Raw genomic sequence first — 17,917 nt, 5'->3', positions numbered from 1 at the left:
ATCTGTATATCCTTAAAAACAAATAAAATGGATTATCTCTACATCTCTCCACACACCTTCTCACATCCTCACCCCATCCTCTCCTAGACTCAGTCATGTCCACGTACGCCCTCTGCTTACCCCCTCCTTGCCGCACGCACGCACACACACACACAGACGACAGCTCTTGCCAATGTTTCGCTTTTGATTTACACTGGGGGTGCTTTTGTTCCATGTTCAGCGTGAAAACGTTGTATTGCATTGCTAACAGTAGACATCAATTCTATAACGAACACATGTAACAAATACATATACACTTCTCATAACTTGTATTATTTTATTGTAATTAAAATATCCTAAAACTTGTACTTTAGGCTGACAGACCTCTAGTGGAAATATAAGCCTGAAATATGAAATAAATGTAGTACTATCCTATTCAAATATAGTTGTAATGTTGCTGTACAATTCAGGCAAATATTTAAACACCAAGTTTTTCTCTACTGCTCTAGTATATCAAGATGAATATCAAGGATTGAAATATCTAAGTATCAGTTGGGAATAAGATGCCACTAGCTCAAAAGCAAGGTATTGTGGCTGCTATTCAGCATTGGCCTATAAGTCATACAATGAACATAAAATATTAGTAGTTGAAAAAAAACAAGAACATGTCCTTGCATCCGAAATTAAAATATGAGGTGATGCAATATTCTGCAATGGCCTAACAAATACATTTTAGACTATGTTAATGGCCATCAGAGTTCTTTCCATAAGCAAAATGAAAGACATCTCATATAACCAGTAGCCAGGAGTAATGTAATATTCCAAACATATTATATTGCAAGAGGTCAATGTTGATACATTTCAATACCGTAGACACATAAAATAGAAGTTGAAGACAGTTAAATATCATACATATCATTGAAAATATAAGATATATAATAATTGTTAATTGTGAATAATGTAATACATTCCAACAGTCTGGGTGGCAGGTTCCATGTCATTCCATTAAAGTGAAGTATCTACATTTATTTTCTGTTTGATCAGAAGTCTCATGGCACAAAAGAGACTATATCAAAGGTCTGTCACATTCCTAAACACAGACATAGAATTACAGATCCTACTGTATAAGAAACAGTGGTCACAAACAAGCAAAACATGACATGGTACCACAAAGGATATATATTTTTTTTCCTTTCTAGTTTGCTTTTGTGCTTCATTTGTAAATATGTCCTTGGTTTGATCATGAGGTTTTAAAAATGCTTTTAATGATGTTGATTTTCTTGTGTTAAGAAAAAATGTATGAAAGTTTCTCCTGTTTTACAAACCATATACACTGAGTGTACAAAACATTAGGAACACCTTCTCTTTCCACAACATAGACTGACCAGGTGAATCTAGGTGAAAGATATGGTCCGTTATGGATGTCACCTGATAAATCCATTTCCATCAGTGTAGATGAATGGGAGTAGACAGGTCACAGAATCATTTTTAAGCCTTGAGACAATTGAGACATGGATAGTTTGTGTGCCATTTAGAGGATGAACTGGCAAAACAATCGATTTAAGTCCCTTTGAACGGGGATGGTAGTAAGTTCCAGGCGCACAGGTTTGAGTGTTTCAAGAATTGCAACGCTGCGTTTTTTTTAATGCTCAACAGTTTCTCTTGTGAATCAAGAATGGTTCAGCACCCAAAGGACATCCAGCCAATTTGACACAACTGTGGGAAGCATTGGAGTCAACATGGGCCAGTAACCCTGTGGAATGCTTTCCACACCTTGTTGAGTCCATACCCTGATGAATTGAGGCTGTTCTGAGGGCGAAAGGGGTGCAAGTCAATAATGTTTTGTAGACTGTGTATATTGATAGGATTCAATATTGACTATGTATTGGATATGCATTAAATAGTACAGTTTACTTACAATTTAAATACAAAATGAGCTGACAAAATACCTTCTTCCTTTCCTTGAAATAGTCGTTGACATGATCATCGATGCTTGGCTACTGTTTGACAAATAAAAGTAATCTCGCTCTTTTTTCCATAATAATATCATCACGTAGACTATATACGCAGTCTAGCCAACAGCGCGCAGATACGTTGTCTAGAGCGCACTTGCCAGTACCAGAATTGGCACACTCGCTATATAAAGTATAAAACATTTTTGTGAGAAAACATCAGTAAATTTGAAAATGTGATGGAAACCTTTAACTTGTAGGCTATTTTGTGTTCGGTATGTTGGAATTTAACCACAAAATATATTCTTATGTGCACTAAGTCATCATGCACATACTTTCATCTGCAACATGTACATTTGATGGAAACATCTCTGGTGGGAAAATGTGCATATTGTTTTTATGCAGATTGTAGAATATTTGCATGAAAATCTGTCGCCAATATGATGGAAACCTAGCCCATGATAGATATGATTTAGTATAATAACAAACAGGACATAAAACACATGACAGAAGGGAAAATTGGCATGGTAAACAAGCAGAATGGCAAGCTCCTTTACCTGATCTCAGTGTCTTAAAAAGGCAAAAGTTACAAAATAAAAACATTAGCTAGCAAAATTGCATATTCAAAAAAGATCTACATCTTTTCCTGCATTGTATAATTTTTGTGCAAAAGAGAAAAAGAGCCCTCTGAGCCTTCTGCCTGATACCTGGTTCACCAAAGGTTGGGCAATAATTTGTTATAAGTCAGAAGGGGTGCACGTGCAGAAGCCTGCCAATAACTGCCTCCCTCTTTTCTTGAGTAGGTCACTGTGTATGTGGAGTGTCCAAGTCCAGACAGGGGGGCTGAAGGTTTTTGAACAGACCAGATGAACGGGCAGATGGAGCCGCCCACCAGGGCACTAGCAGTTAGAAGGTGTATGTGAGGCAGGGCGAGATCGGGGCTGAAGAGGACTTTGGTTGGCGTGGCTGTCTCGGAGGAGCTTTTTGCCCTCTTCCTCCTTCATGAAGAGCTCCACCATGAGGATCTTCTCCTTGTGGATCTGCAGACTTATGTCCTTGGGGATGTCTGGGATCAGCCAGTCAACAAAGTCACTCATCAGCATCACCACATTCTAGAAGGAGAAAAGATGGTACGGATCGAGGCATTTCTTTCACAATTCCTTCAATAACATTCCAAAAACAGTCATTCAAAAGGATATGACAAAATGCTTTCATCATAAAAAGATTGAACCCTCAATGACTCATATGTTTGTTTTTGTTTAGGCATCTGACCTGAAAAACAACGACAAAGGCCAGCCGGCAAGCCAGTATAGCCCAGAACTCCTTGGAGAGGTCATAGGGTGTGTTGGACCACGGTGTCTCTCTGTAGTCCTTGTATCTGGAGAGGGGATAGAATTGGCAAAATGATTTACTATAAATGACAACGCATCCAACCAGTATGATAGACTTCACACACATTCTCATGATGTAACACCTATTTGAAACAAGGCACAGTAAACATGTCGTCCCCCCACGAATGATGCAGCGCCCCCCACTTGGGACAATTAATGGCAACAATTTCAAACGGGGGAGATTATACGGACACGCCTGGTGCCCAAATTGATGATGAAAGTCGACTGGAGACAAATGGATTCGGTTCAGTCAGTTGTCCTGATGAGCCCTTCCCAGCTAGCTAGTTGATGCTGGCTAGCTGGCAACAACAGCAGCATGGCTCTAGTTAAAACTTGTAAAAGAAAGTTGTGTTTTTTTTTGATGGGCGAGGGAGAAAACACTTGCAGTATTGGTTACCATCTGGATGTCATCGTGACATGCCAATAAGCTAACGTAATGACAAGTCGGTGTGAATGACAAGAGCAACAGTGTTATATCGAGGTATTTCCCAGTTACCAATGTTGCTTCACCGGTCAGCTGTATCACATGTCGCTGGCGGTAGCTACGTTAGCTACTTTAAGGAAAATATTTTTCATGTATTTTTATTTTATGTTTAGCTCAAATAATATAATTAAAAAATATGCATTAAGGTGTCATGTCAGAAACATGGCAAAAGAAATTGTAGACATTAATAAATGCTTATTTTTTACAATGGTGGGGTAGCGTCAAGACGGATGTGCGGGGGCTTCAAAACAGCGCACTCTGTCAGTCATCTATATATATGCACTGAACAAAAATATAAACGCAACATGCAACAATATCAAAGATTTTACTGAGTTACAGTTCATGTAAGGAAATCAGTCAATTTAAATAAATTCATTAGGCCCTAATCTATGGATTCCACAACTGGGAATACAGATATGCATTTGTTGGTCAAAGATACCTTAAAAAAAATGTAGGGGCGTGGATCAGAGAACCAGTCAGCATCTTGTGTGCCTCATGCAGCGCGACACATCTCCTTCACATAGAGTTGATCAGGCTGTTGATTGTGGCCTGTGGAATGTTGTCCCACTCCTCTTCAATGGCTGTGGGAAGTTGCTGGATATTGGCGGGAACTGGAACACGCTGTCGTAAATGTAGGTCCAGAGCATCCCAAACGTGCTCAATGGGTGACATGTCTGATGAGTATGCAGGCCATGGAAGACCTGGGACATTTCCAGCTTCCAGGAATTGTTTACAGATCCTTGCGATATCGGGCTGTATATAAACATGCTGAATCATGAGGTGATGGCGGCAGATGAATGGCACAACAATGGGCCTCAGGATCTTGTCACGGTATCTCTGTGCATTCAAATTGCCATCGATAAAATGCAATTTGTTACTTGTCCGTAGCTTATGCCTGCCCCTACCATAACCCCACTGCCACCATGGAGCAATCTGTTCACAATGTTGACATCAGCAAACCGCTCGCCCACACGACGCTATACACACTGTCTGCCATCTGCCAGGTACTGTTGAAACTGGGATTCATAATTTGTCCACTGAAGTAGGTTATGACGCCGAACTGCAGTCAAGTCAAGACCCTGGCGAGGACTACGAGTACGCAAATGAGCTTCCCTAAAACGTTTCTGACAGTTTGTGCTGAATTTTTTTGTTTTTGTGAACCCCCAGTTTCATTACCTGTCCAGGTGGCTGGTCTCAGATAATCCTGCAGGTGAAGAAGCTGGATGTGGAGGTCCTGGGCTAGCATGGTTACACATGGTTTTCCGTTTGTGAGGCCGGTTGGACTTACTGCCAAATTCTTTAAAATGACGGCTTTTGGTAGAGAAATGAACATTCAAATGAATGGCAACATCTCTGGTGGACATTCATGCAATATGCATGACAATTGCGCCCTTCCTCAAAACTTGAGACATCTGTGACATTGTGTTTTGTGACAACACTGCACCTTTTAGAGTGACCTTTAATTGTCCCCAGCACAAGGTGCACCTGTTTAAGGATCATGGTGTTTAATCAGCTTCTTGATATGCCACACCTGTCAGGTGGATGGATTATCTTGGCAAAGGAGAATTGCTCACTAACAGGGATGTAAACACATTTTTTGCACATAATTTGAGAGAAATAAGCTTTTTGTGCATATGAAAAATGTCTAGGATTTTTTATTTCAGCTCATGAAACATGGGACCAAAACTTTACATGTTGCGTTTATATTTTTGTTCAGAGTATATAGATCATTGTGCACAGTGTTTCCTTCTCTCCCGCTTGCCGACTGCCAAGCACTGCTGAGGGAAGTAGCTTGACAGTGTAGCCAATATCATTATGCCAGTATGACAGCTAAAACACATTTATTGGAGTGATTTTCACCCAAAATGTACAAAATGTACATTAACATCTATATTTTGGGAAGGGAAAAACAAACAATTACTCTGAAAAAACAGAATGATTCTGGACACTCTCCCAAGTCCCCACTATGGCAGACAAGTTTTAAATGATCACTGAATTTTCTAGCCACAAGCATAAACTAGCTAGCTGGGGAAGGATCATTAGGATTACTGACTGAACTGACTGAACCCAATCTGTTCGTCCCTGCTCAACTCTCACTGAACACTCTCACTGCGTTACATACGTGTCTGTATATCCTCTCCCAATTCAACCTAGACTAACTGAAAGTAACAAAACACGTGGCCGTTATAGTGCCACCGTGTGGTTGATATGAATGTTCTTGAGTCTTGAGAAGGGTTGCAAAGGGACAATATATTACTGGAAACTTGTGAAGTTTACCAGTATACAACCAGAATGTTGGTTTCATTCAAGGATTATATGTAATCTATCACAAGACAGACTATTACAGGTGTCTGTAGTTATCTTTGGCCCTCTGTGCCCTCTGTGTGGTGAAATATATGAAATAATGATTCTTTTTTTATAGAACAACAAAGCTGTTAAACATTATCCTAAACCATCCTAAACCATCAAGTGAATACCATTGGTATTTAATATGAGGGTTTCAGCATGATCCCTTTTATTACATGTATTTATTCTGTATTTATTTTTCACTGAAGCTGGAGACTCATATCTCCCTCACTAGCTTTAAGGACCAGCTGTCAGAGCAGCTCGCAGATCACTGCACCTGTACATAGCTCATCTGTAAACAGCCCATCTACCTACCTCATCCCCATACTGTATTTATTTATTTATCTTGCTCCTTTGCACCCCAATATTTCTACTTGCACATTAATCTTCTGCACATCTACCATTCCAGTGTTTAATTGCTATATTGTAATTTACTTCGCCACCATGGCCTATTTATTGCCTTACCTCCCTTATCTTACCTCATTTGCACTCACTGTATGTAGACTTTTTGTTTTATTTTTTTCTAATGTATTATTGACTGTATGTTTTGTTTATTCCATGCGTAACTCTGTGTTGTTGTATGTGTCGAACTGCTATGCTTTATCTTGGCCAGGTCGTAGTTGTAAATGAGAACTAGTTATCAACTAGCCTACCTGGTTAAATAAAGGTTAAATAAATAAAATAAATAAATAAAATAAAAATACTATGTCAATATGTACACTATATATAAAAAAGTATGTAGACACTGCTTCAAATGAGTGGATTCGGCTTTTTCAGCCACACCCGTTGCTGACAGGTGTATAAAATCAAGCACACAGCCATCCAATCTCCATAGACAAGCATTGGCAGTAGAATGGCCTTACTGAAGAGCTCAGTGACTTTCAACATGGCACCGTCATAAGATGCCACCTTTCGAAAAAGTCAGTTCGTCAAATTTATGCCCTGCTAGAGCTGCACCGGTCAAATGTCAGTGGTGTTATTGTGAAGTGAAAACGTCTAGGAGCAACAACGTCTCAGCCGCAAAGTGGTAGGCCTCACAAACTCACAGAATAGGACCGCCGAGTGCTGAAAATCGTCTGTCCTCAGTTGCAACACTCACTACCGAGTTCCAAACTGCCTCTGGAAGCAATGTCAGCACAAGAACTGTTCATCAGAGCTTCATGAAATGGGTTTCCATGGCCGAGCAGCTGCATACAAGCCTAAGATCACTATGCAATGCAAAGCGTCGTCTGAAAGTGTGTAAAGCTCGCTGTCATTGGACTCTGGAGCAGTGGAAACGCGTTCTCTGGAGTGATGAATCACGCTTCACCATCTGGTAGTCTGACGGACGAATCTGAGTTTGACGGATGCCAGGAGAACGCTACCTGCCCGAATGCATAGTGCCAACTGTAAAGTTTGGGGGAGGTGGTATAATGGTCTGGGGCTGTTTGCCATGGTTAGGGATAGGCCCCTTAGTTCCAGGGAAGGGAAATCTTAACACCACAGCATACAATGACATTCTAGACGATTCTGTGCTTCTAACTTTGTGGCAACAGTTTGGGGAAGGCCCTTTCAGGTTTTAGCATGACAATTCCCCCAGGCTCAAAGTGTGGTCCATACAGAAATGGTTTGTCGAGATCGGTGTGGAAGAACTTGACTGGCCTGCACAGAGCCCTAACCTCAACTCCATCGAACACATTTGGGAGGAATTGGAACGCCGACTGCGAGTCAGGCCTAATCGCCCAACACCAGTGCCCGACCTCACTAATGTTCTTGTGGCTGAATGGAAGCAAGTGCCCGCAGCAATGTTCCAGCATCTAGTGGAAAGCCTTCCCAGAAGAGTGGAGGCTGTTATAGCAGCAAAGGGGGGACCAACTCTATATTAATGCCCATGATCTTGGAATGAGATGTTCAACATTATCAAACTGGTGGCAGTTGTGAAAAAAGTCAGTAGTTGGAAGACTTGCAGAGTTTACTGAAAATAATGCCATTGTTGATTAGATGCTTTTTTCATTAATTGAGCTATTTTTCTCTTGAACCATCTGGTCTATCTAAAATAAACTCATGGACAATATGGACATAGATACACTACCGGTCAAAAGTTTTAGAACACCTACTCATTCAAGGGTTTTCCTTTATTTTGACTATTTTCTACATGGCAAGACATCATTCACCCAAGTTTCATAAAAAGTGGTGTCTGAGATGTCTGAGATACACACACGTACGGACGGAGACAGATTCATAGTCCCCTTCCTGATTTCATCGAGGGGGACAATAATATTTTGAATGTCTTACCTGCATATCTGCACTTCATACCCCAGGTGCATAGGCTGCAGAGGGGCAGTGCCAGGCTGGAAGTCACTGACGTTGAAGTAGGACAGAGTGTGGTTGACAAAGCCATGCATGGAGCCATCAGGGCTGTACATGTACTGGTAGACTAGTCGAGGGATGAAGTCTGACGTAAAGGAAATCACAAACGCCTGGAGAGAGCAGACAGAGGAGAGGGGAGAGGTGTTATGACCAAAATTATCTTCAAATGTCAACATTGTATAATCTTGATGACAGACCTGGAAATAATGAGCACTTTTTAAATGTTTTTATTCCTGTGAAGGTATGTACTTACATTTACAATGACTGCTACTTTGCTGAGCCCTCTCAGAAGATTATACCAGATGCCTGAGAGAAGAAATAAGATATGGATATTTGCCCGAAACACCAATAACTGGGTAGACAAGCGGGCTTTATATGTACCTACTTTAATTAAACATGGTAGGTGCAATGGTTTATTAATTGGTTGACAAAATGTATTATGGTCACACCATAAATGTGCACCCCTAGAAAAACATTGACAAAAATAAATGTATATCCCATTGATAGTCACTGAATGGATATAATGATAAGGGGTTTTAAGGATCATTCGATTTTACTGCATTATTGTAGTATAAAAAAGAATTGCATTCAAACCAAATAGCCACAGTATTTGGTCAAAGTCAGAGACTGACTCAATGATGTAATCACACAAACAATACCAAAACATTTGTGAGGGACCTGTGTTTTCAGATGGGAAACTCCTGCTACCTATTTCAATTTGGTATCTATCATGTATTGCCAATTCTGGGAATCTCCAATTAAGTCAAATTCAATTTGAAAAGTGGAAGAAATTTTATTATAACATCAATGGACCAGTGCTGTTAAAGTGTGGAGATGGAAACCTACCAATGTCTTTGGCTCTGGCTGCAATGGGCCTCCTGACCTCTGTGACAAACTTCTTAGCATCAAGACGGATCTCGATGATGTTGTTGAGCAGAGCAAAGAGTGGCGCCAGGGGAAAGGAGGCCACAAACAGGGTCACCATCCCAAACTGGATGACTGCGAGTTAAAAAACAAAACAGATATATTCAAATGGACATTATGACCACAAGGAAATCAACACAAAGCATGCTGGGTAGATTAACTCTCAAATTAGATGACTGGAGCACGAGTATAGAGGGAAGTGGAAAGAGGAGCACAAGCCTAAAATAATCTACTTCTAATACCATACTACGCTATATATGTGTTTCCATTTTTTTCCATTTGAAATACACAGTACATACTACAAGGAGAACATATGAGAGATGTCTAAGCAAAGATTAATGAGATGGTGGAATGAGGGCACGCCATGTTCCTGCACTTGCTTTCGGATGGCCAGTCAGAAACTTTACTGAAATGTATTGGGTAAAACTTCCAGAGATCCAATCCAAAAACTTTTTTTTTTTTTTTTATGTGCCCACTTCACACTCTGAATGGGTTCAAACACTCTGGCCTTTTGTGCCTGCATCCATATATTAATCCTAGCTGGTTTTCAGTTGAGTACCCTTGAAAAAGCCACTTAAACAGGCATGCCTAAAAACCGAAAGATGGACTGAATCTTTGAGTCGGTGTAGATAGGATTGCTATGCCACAACAATATGACTGTGCTTCTATAGCTGCTACTGAGACATGAACAATTTCTAGTTGATAAAGTTGTACGGTATAACTAGTATAAATAACAACTAGACATACTGAACTAACCCTGGAATCATCACCATAATCCTTCTTTATGGTTTCTGTGTATCAGGGTATGGTCATGGAACTGCATTATCAACACTTTAGTTCAAAATACTGTGAATGAATTCCATACAGTAATTATTCATGGTTTATCCACTGCACGGATAGTGAGAGGGAGCAGTAATATTTCTAATGACTGATGTGGTGTGGGAAAGGGAAAAGGTATACCTAGTCAGTTTTACAACTGAAATGTGTCTTTCGCAATGCCTTAATCGACATCTACGTCATCGGCGCCCGGGGAACAATGAGTGAACTGCCTTGCTCAGGGGCAGAACGACAGATTTTTACCTTGTCAGCTCAGGGATTCGATCCAGCAACCTTTTTGTTACTGGCCCAACGCTCCTGGTATACAGTAAGTAATGTAGTAGTATAAGTACGTTATGGCACAGATGTACAGACGTTTGAGGTTTGCCCCCATCTTCGTCTTATACAATGTCTCTTTGCAATGTACACGCTGTAGGGATTGTCCGGTTATTCAGTCTGATGCTGCAAGGAAAGAAGCCGCTGATAAAGACATCTAAGGACTAAAGTAAAATCAGGTCAACTAAATCCACTTATGCTGATTACGTGGGCATTATAGACAGAATGGTTCACTGCTTCTCCACTGAAGATTATCTCATGCAGAGAATATGCATTTTTAGAAAGGGTTCCACATCGGAGGTTTTACAACTAATCAGGCTCTAACACCGTGAGCGGCATGAAGTAACATGTCTTATCGTTAAATCAAATGTCACGCTCTGCTGTCGATGAAGGGATTACTGCGTAAAGAGAAGTGGTTACTGAGGATAACATTTTCTGGCTTGCTAATTCCAGTAATCAGTGACATTTATAAAAATTGCCAATTTCATACAAACATGGTTGTATCGTCCCTGCCTAAAAAACCCCCACAAAGACCTGACCTCAATAGCAAGAGCTTAAAAGATAAAAATAATTGGTAAACTAATGTACACGCTACATTAGCTGACTAATTATGTATGTCGTGCACAGTACATTAGAAGTAATTCATTGGCAGCAATTAGTTGACCTTAAAAGGGAAAAGCCAATCAGACGTGCTTATCACACCCCTAGAATTAAATAGTATATCTATGATCTCTATGATCCTTTGCGCCAAATCTCTACTCACGGCACACTGCAGTAGTTAATTTTCCTTCTGTCTAATGTGATAAGGAGAATTTGGAATAGGGTGGCCTGAGGGCGGCTGATCCTCAGGAAGCTGTCAGGAGCTTTACTGGACAGACTGACATATGACTCACTCATCTCCATGTACTCTGGGCTGAGGCCCACGAAGGGACCCAAGAAGTGGTCCTTCTCATGACGCTGTAGGGTCATGTTATAGTCCTCCTGCTGCTGAGAGTCCATTTCAGACTTCCGTTGCCTGATCAGCTTCTTGATTTTACTGTAGCGAGCAGAGAAAAAAAATGGTAGTAAAATGAGCCTGAGCATCTTTCTTTTAGTGCTTGTGTGTTTGTGTGTGTGTATGTGTGCCCGCATGTGTGTGTGAGTGGGTGTGGTGTGTGTGAGTGGGTGTGTGATTATGTCCTAGTTTCATCCAGACAGTATGGCACCTGCTCTGTACTGTACTTACGGGATGCCGATTTCAAACAGATTGTTCTGGATGAGCTGTTTGCCCAGCATGGTGATGCAGAGCTGAATACACAGCTCCATCAGACAACCTGCGTGGGCACACTGGTGTACAGACGAGACAGCAGTCAACCCAGTCAGACACACAGATAACAGAGGTAATCTCCATCTAACAGACTGGAAGGGCTAGCCTATAATTGTTACACTTCTGCTTTCTCTGATAGGTTGGTGAGCTTTGATGCTATCTACAATGCCAATTGTCTTTAGGATAGGGCTCAAGGGAACCAGGCCTGGAACCTATACAACTGCCCTGGGATACCTAAAGAGGATCTTGCCCCTGTTACTTCGTAAATAAGGGAGGGTTATAACCATTACAGCATGTGGTAATATTTCCATTGATTATCCAGCATTGAATCATGAAGCATTTGGACTTATTTTGGTCAACATTTAAAAGCATTCTGGTCAATGTTTAAAGACAAGCAAAGACGAACACAGTTGATTACCTCCTCCATCCTGTATGACCCGATAACATACACATAGTCCCCAGGACGCCCAACCATTCTGTGGACATACAGGTTGAAAAAAGGCAACATTCATTGGCCACTATCCTTAAGAGGTGTAAAACACAATAAAAAACAAATGATTAAACATAATCAGGTTTTATGGTGAAAGTGTATCAATGGCGGATATCTGCTAAGATGTTTGAGTTGTGGAGAAGCTTATTAGTCAAATAGAGTAGAAGAAAGTTCAACCTGCCCCTGAAGAAGGCCAGGTAGACGATGGGGGAGAAGGCATTGGCAAACTTCAGAACAAAGGTCTTGATTATCAGCCTCTCCTCAAAACTCTTGTCAGTCTTTGGCACCTCTGAGAATACAAACACAATGAGTTTATATCACCTGATTGATAAAAAACTGAAGAGGATTCAGTGATCAAGGGGGTTATAATCCAGAACTGTAGTTTTTGTAACCGACACCGAAAAGTAGTTGAGAAAGGTAGTTATAAATGTATTAAAACTGGGTAAATACTGTCAATACAGATAGCACTCCCGGATAGACTGCAGGGCCTAATACACAGGGTGAGCTTTGCTAATATGGTATGGTTGTGTGATCACAGCATCCTTTTCATAGTTGAGGGACTAACCAAGAAGAGTGAGCCAGCGAGCTAAGGCACCGTAGACCTCATCCATGATGATGATAATCACCAGGTTGATGACAGCAGCCGTGCCCTTGACAGTTGCCCGGATGTTGGTGCGAGCCGTGGGATTGGAGCTCATGTGTAAGGCAGCCCTGATGGAGATTCTGTACAGGATGACCCCGAACACTACGACAAAGGTCACACCAACCTGCAGAGGAGACAAGAGAAGACAAACTTCGACTTCATGAGCTGTTTAAGACCAGCACCACACCCTAATAAGGTATATATTTTTTTTTTATCTTAATCATATCACAAATCAACTTTTACCAGTTGAATGTAAACACAAATAAAATACATTTTTGTATTTCAATGTTTCTGAAATATTGTGTTAAAATATTGTAACGGTCCTGACCTGTTTTATGTTGTTTTTTATGTGTTTATGGTCAGGGCATGTGTTTTGGGTGGGCAGTCTATGTTATCTGTTTCTATGTTGGTTTTGGGTTGCCTGGTATGGCTCTTGATTAGAGGCAGGTGGTTTGCATTTTCCTCTAATTAAGAGTCATATTTAGGTAGGGCGTTCTCACTGTTTGTTGGTGGGTGATTGTCTTCCGTGTCTGTGTCGTGTCGATACCATACGGGACTGTTTGGCTGTTCGTTCATATTGATGTCGTCTGTTTCCTGTCCGTGAGTTTATGTTTAGTTATGTAAGTTTATGTTCAGGTTTCGTCGACGTCGTTTTCTTGTTTTGTAAATTTGAAAGTGTTTTGTGTTTCGTGTTGCCATCGTCGTGTAAATAAAAGGATGGCTTATTTCCCTGAAGCTGCATTTTGGTCTGATGATCCTTCTCTCCTCTCCTCGTCCGAGGATGAGGAGAGCGACAGCCCTTACAGAATCACCCACCTCGCTAAGACCAAGCGGCAAGGGAAAACTCAATGGAGTAAGGGACAGGTAAACCAGGACTCATGGACATGGGAGGAAATATTGGATGGAAAGGGACCATGGACTCAACCAGGAGAATATCGCCGCCCTAAAGCTGAGCTGGAGGCAGCGAAGGCAGAGAGGCGGAGATATGAAGAGGCAGCAAGGAGACGTGGCTGGAAGCCCGAAAAGCCATGGGAGCAGCAGGAGGCACTGAGGAGAGCAGAGGCTACCGGAGAGAGGAACCGGAGCTATGAGGGAACGCGTCTGGCACGGAAGCCCAAAAAGCCCGTAAGTAATTCCCAAAAAATTATTGGGGGGGGGCTAGGAGGTAGTGGGCCAAGGGCAGGTAGGAGACCTGCGCCCACTTCCCAGGCTTACCGTGGAGAGCGGGAGTACGGGCAGGCGCCGTGTTACGCAGTAGAGCGCACGGTGTCTCCTGTACGAGTGCATAGCCCAGTGCGGGTTATTCCACCTCCCCGCACTGGTAGGGCTAGATTGGGTATTGAGCCAGGTGTCATGAGGCCGGCTCAACGCGTCTGGTCTCCAGTGCGTCTCCTCGGGCCGGCATACATGGCACCTGCCTTACGCATGGTTTCCCCGGTTCGCCTACATAGTCCGGTGCGGGTTATTCCACCTCCCCGCACTGGTCGGGCGACCGGGAGCATTCAACCAGGTAAGGTTGGGCAGGCTCAATGCTCAAGAGTGCCAGTACTCTCCACGGTCCGGTATTTCCGGCGCCACCTCCCCGCCCCAGCCTAGTACCTACAGTGCCTACACTACGCACTAGGCTACCAGTGCGTCTCCTGAGCCCAGTTCCTCCTCCACGCACTCTCTCTGTAGTGCGTGTATCTAGCCCGGTGCCTCCAGTTCCGGCACCACGCACTAAGCCACCTGTGCGTCTCCAGAGCCCTGTACACACTGTATCTTCTCCCCCTACTAATCCTGATGTGCTTGTCCTCAGCCCGGTGTCACCAGTGCCGGTGCCTCGCATCAGTTACAGAGTGGGCTTTGAGAATACAGTGTGCCCTGTCCCTGCTCCCCGCACTAGTAGGAAGGTGCTTATCCTTAGCCCGGTGCCTCCAGTTCCGGCACCACGCACCAGGTCTACAGTGCGCCGTATCCGGCCAGAGCCATCCGTCTCCCCAGCGCCATCTGAGCCATCCGTCTCCCCAGCGCCATCTGAGCCATCCGTCTCCCCAGCGCCATCTGAGCCATCCGTCAGCCCGCCATGAGCGTCGAGAGCCGTCAGCCTGCCATGAGCGTCGAGAGCCGTCAGCCAGACAGGATCTGCCAGAGCCGCCAACCAGACAGGATCTGCCAGAGCCGCCAACCAGACAGGATTTGCCAGAGCCGCCAGCGAGCCATGAGCAGCCAGAGCCGTCAGAGAGCCATGAGCTGCCAGAGCCGTCAGAGAGCCATGAGCAGCCAGAGCCGTCAGAGAGCCATGAGCAGCCAGAGCCGTCAGAGAGCCATGAGCGTCGAGAGCCGTCAGCCTGCCATGAGCGTCGAGAGCCGTCAGCCTGCCATGAGCGTCGAGAGCCGTCAGCCTGCCATGAGCGTCGAGAGCCGTCAGCCTGCCATGAGCGTCGAGAGCCGTCAGCCTGCCATGAGCGTCGAGAGCCGTCAGCCTGCATAGACCTGCCAGAGTCCCTCAGCCAGGATCTGCCAGAGTGTATCAGCCGGGACCTGCCCCTTGTCCCGGTGTTGCCCCTTGTCCCGGTGTTGCCCCTTGTCCCGGTGCTGCCCCTTGTCCCGGTGCTGCCCCTTGTCCCGGTGCTGCCCCTTATCCCGGTGCTGCCCCTTGTTCCGGTGCTGCCCCTTATCCCGGTGCTGCCCCTTGTCCCGGTGCTGCCCCTTATCCCGGTGCTGCCCCTTATCCCGGTGCTGCCCCTTATCCCGGTGCTGCCCCTTATCCCGGTGCTGCCCCTTGTCCCGGTGCTGCCCCTTGTCCCGGTGCTGCCCCTTGTCCCGGTGCTGCCCCTTGTCCCGGTGCTGCCCCTTGTCCCGGTGCTGCCCTTTCTCCTGGTGCTGGCCGTTTATTTAGGGGATGTGAGTTTTAGGGTGGTCATTGGGAGGGGAAGACAGAAGCAGGGAGTGACTATGGTGGTGTGGGGACAGCGTCCTGAGCCGGAGCCACCACCGTGGTCAACTGCCCACCCAGACCCTCCCCTGGACTTTGTGCTGGTGCACCCGGCGTTCGCACCTTGAGGGGGGGGTTCTGTAACGGTCCTGACCTGTTTTATGTTGTTTTTTATGTGTTTATGGTCAGGGCATGTGTTTTGGGTGGGCAGTCTATGTTATCTGTTTCTATGTTGGTTTTGGGTTGCCTGGTATGGCTCTTGATTAGAGGCAGGTGGTTTGCATTTTCCTCTAATTAAGAGTCATATTTAGGTAGGGCGTTCTCACTGTTTGTTGGTGGGTGATTGTCTTCCGTGTCTGTGTCGTGTCGATACCATACGGGACTGTTTGGCTGTTCGTTCATTTTGATGTCGTCTGTTTCCTGTCCGTGAGTTTATGTTTAGTTATGTAAGTTTATGTTCAGGTTTCGTCGACGTCGTTTTCTTGTTTTGTAAATTTGAAAGTGTTTTGTGTTTCGTGTTGCCATCGTCGTGTAAATAAAAGGATGGCTTATTTCCCTGAAGCTGCATTTTGGTCTGATGATCCTTCTCTCCTCTCCTCGTCCGAGGATGAGGAGAGCGACAGCCCTTACAAATATGCTAATTATGTACCGAATTAAATATGCACATATTTGCATACAATTAAAATTAACTTTTCTGGACACTGGATGATGTCAGCCTAAATATTTTTGTTTCATTTTGTCAAGACACTCCATGACTGGACTTGTCCAGAGCAGATTGTGGATAATACTTTTTTTCAGCTTTCAATCTGTAAAATACTAAAGAAGAATTAGCACTGAATTATCACAGTGAATTATTGTAATGTTTGTTTATGTGTCAATTAATCCCATAAGGGATGGGTTGCCAACTGGCGATTTGATACGAAAATACATTTAATTCATTCATTCATATACAGTGCCTTCGGAAAGTATTCAGATCCCTTGACTTTTTCTACGTTACAGCCTTATTCTAAAATGGATTAAATAAATAAAAATCCTCAGGAATCTACACACAATACCTCATAATGACAAAGCGATAACAAGTTGAGAAATTTTGAAAATGTATAAAAGTAAAAGTATTCAGACACTTTGCTATGAGACTCGAAATTGAGCTGAGCTGCATCCTGTTTCCATTGATCATCCCTGAGATGTTTCTACAACTTAATTGGAGTCCACCTGTGGTAAATTCAATTGATTTAACATGATTTGGTAAGGCACACACCTGTCTATATAAGGTCCCACAGTTGACAGTGCATGTCAGAGCAAACACCAAGCCATGTGGTCGAAGGAATTGTCTGTAGAGCTCCGAGACAGGATTGTGTCGAGGCACAGATTTGGGGTAGGGTACCAAAACATTTCTGAATCATTGAAGGTCTCCAAGAACACAGTGGCCTCCATCATTCTTAAATGGACGAAGTTTGCAACTACCAAGATTCTTCCTAGAGCTGGCCGCCCGGCCAAACAAAGTAATTGGGGAAGAAGGGCCTTGGTCTGGGAGGTGATCAAGAACCCGATGGTCACTCTGACAGAGCTCCAGAGTTCCTCTGTGGAGATGGGACAACCTTCCAGAATTAGAACCATCTCTGCAGCACTCCACCAATCAGGCCTTTATGGTAGTGGCCAGAAGGAAGCCACACCTCAGTAAAATGCATATGACAGCCCGCTTGGAGTTTGCCAAAAGGCACCTAAAGGATCTCAGACCATGAGAAACAAGATTCTCTGGTCTGATGAAGCCAAGATTCAACTAATTGGCCTGAATACCAAGCGTCACGTCTGGAGAAAACCTGGCACCATCCCTATGGTGTAGCATGGTGGTGGAAGCATCATACTGTGGGCATGTTTTCAGCTGCAGGGACTGGGAAACTAGTCAGGATCAAGGCAAAGATGAACAGAGCAAAGTACAGAGATATCCTTGATGAAAACCTGCTTCAGAGTGTTCAGGACCTCA

The 17,917-nt window shown here is 43.6% G+C and overlaps 1 protein-coding gene across 5 annotated transcripts in view; it reads right to left on the bottom strand.

Moving 5' to 3' along the window:
- Window positions 1-302: 302 nt before the first annotated feature.
- The window catches only part of LOC129834209 (anoctamin-1-like), a 60,596-nt gene continuing 42,981 nt past the window's right edge, over window positions 303-17,917 (bottom strand). For all 5 annotated transcript variants that reach the window (XM_055898953.1, XM_055898952.1, XM_055898951.1 and 2 more), the window contains 10 exons: window positions 12,939-13,140; window positions 12,551-12,662; window positions 12,302-12,359; window positions 11,803-11,903; window positions 11,471-11,613; window positions 9,348-9,500; window positions 8,755-8,807; window positions 8,427-8,611; window positions 3,204-3,309; window positions 303-3,043 (listed from right to left, as the gene is read on the bottom strand). In XM_055898953.1, coding sequence (XP_055754928.1) covers window positions 2,831-3,043; window positions 3,204-3,309; window positions 8,427-8,611; window positions 8,755-8,807; window positions 9,348-9,500; window positions 11,471-11,613; window positions 11,803-11,903; window positions 12,302-12,359; window positions 12,551-12,662; window positions 12,939-13,140 — 1,326 coding nt within the window. In that variant the 3' untranslated portion in view covers window positions 303-2,830. The remainder of the gene's footprint in view (window positions 3,044-3,203; window positions 3,310-8,426; window positions 8,612-8,754; window positions 8,808-9,347; window positions 9,501-11,470; window positions 11,614-11,802; window positions 11,904-12,301; window positions 12,360-12,550; window positions 12,663-12,938; window positions 13,141-17,917) is intronic.

The sequence above is a fragment of the Salvelinus fontinalis genome, chromosome 35 (assembly GCF_029448725.1).
Source record: "Salvelinus fontinalis isolate EN_2023a chromosome 35, ASM2944872v1, whole genome shotgun sequence".
Lineage (NCBI taxonomy): Eukaryota > Metazoa > Chordata > Actinopteri > Salmoniformes > Salmonidae > Salvelinus > Salvelinus fontinalis.
Note: the sequence above shows the minus strand (reverse complement) of the source record. Positions and strands in the feature narration are given on the sequence as shown.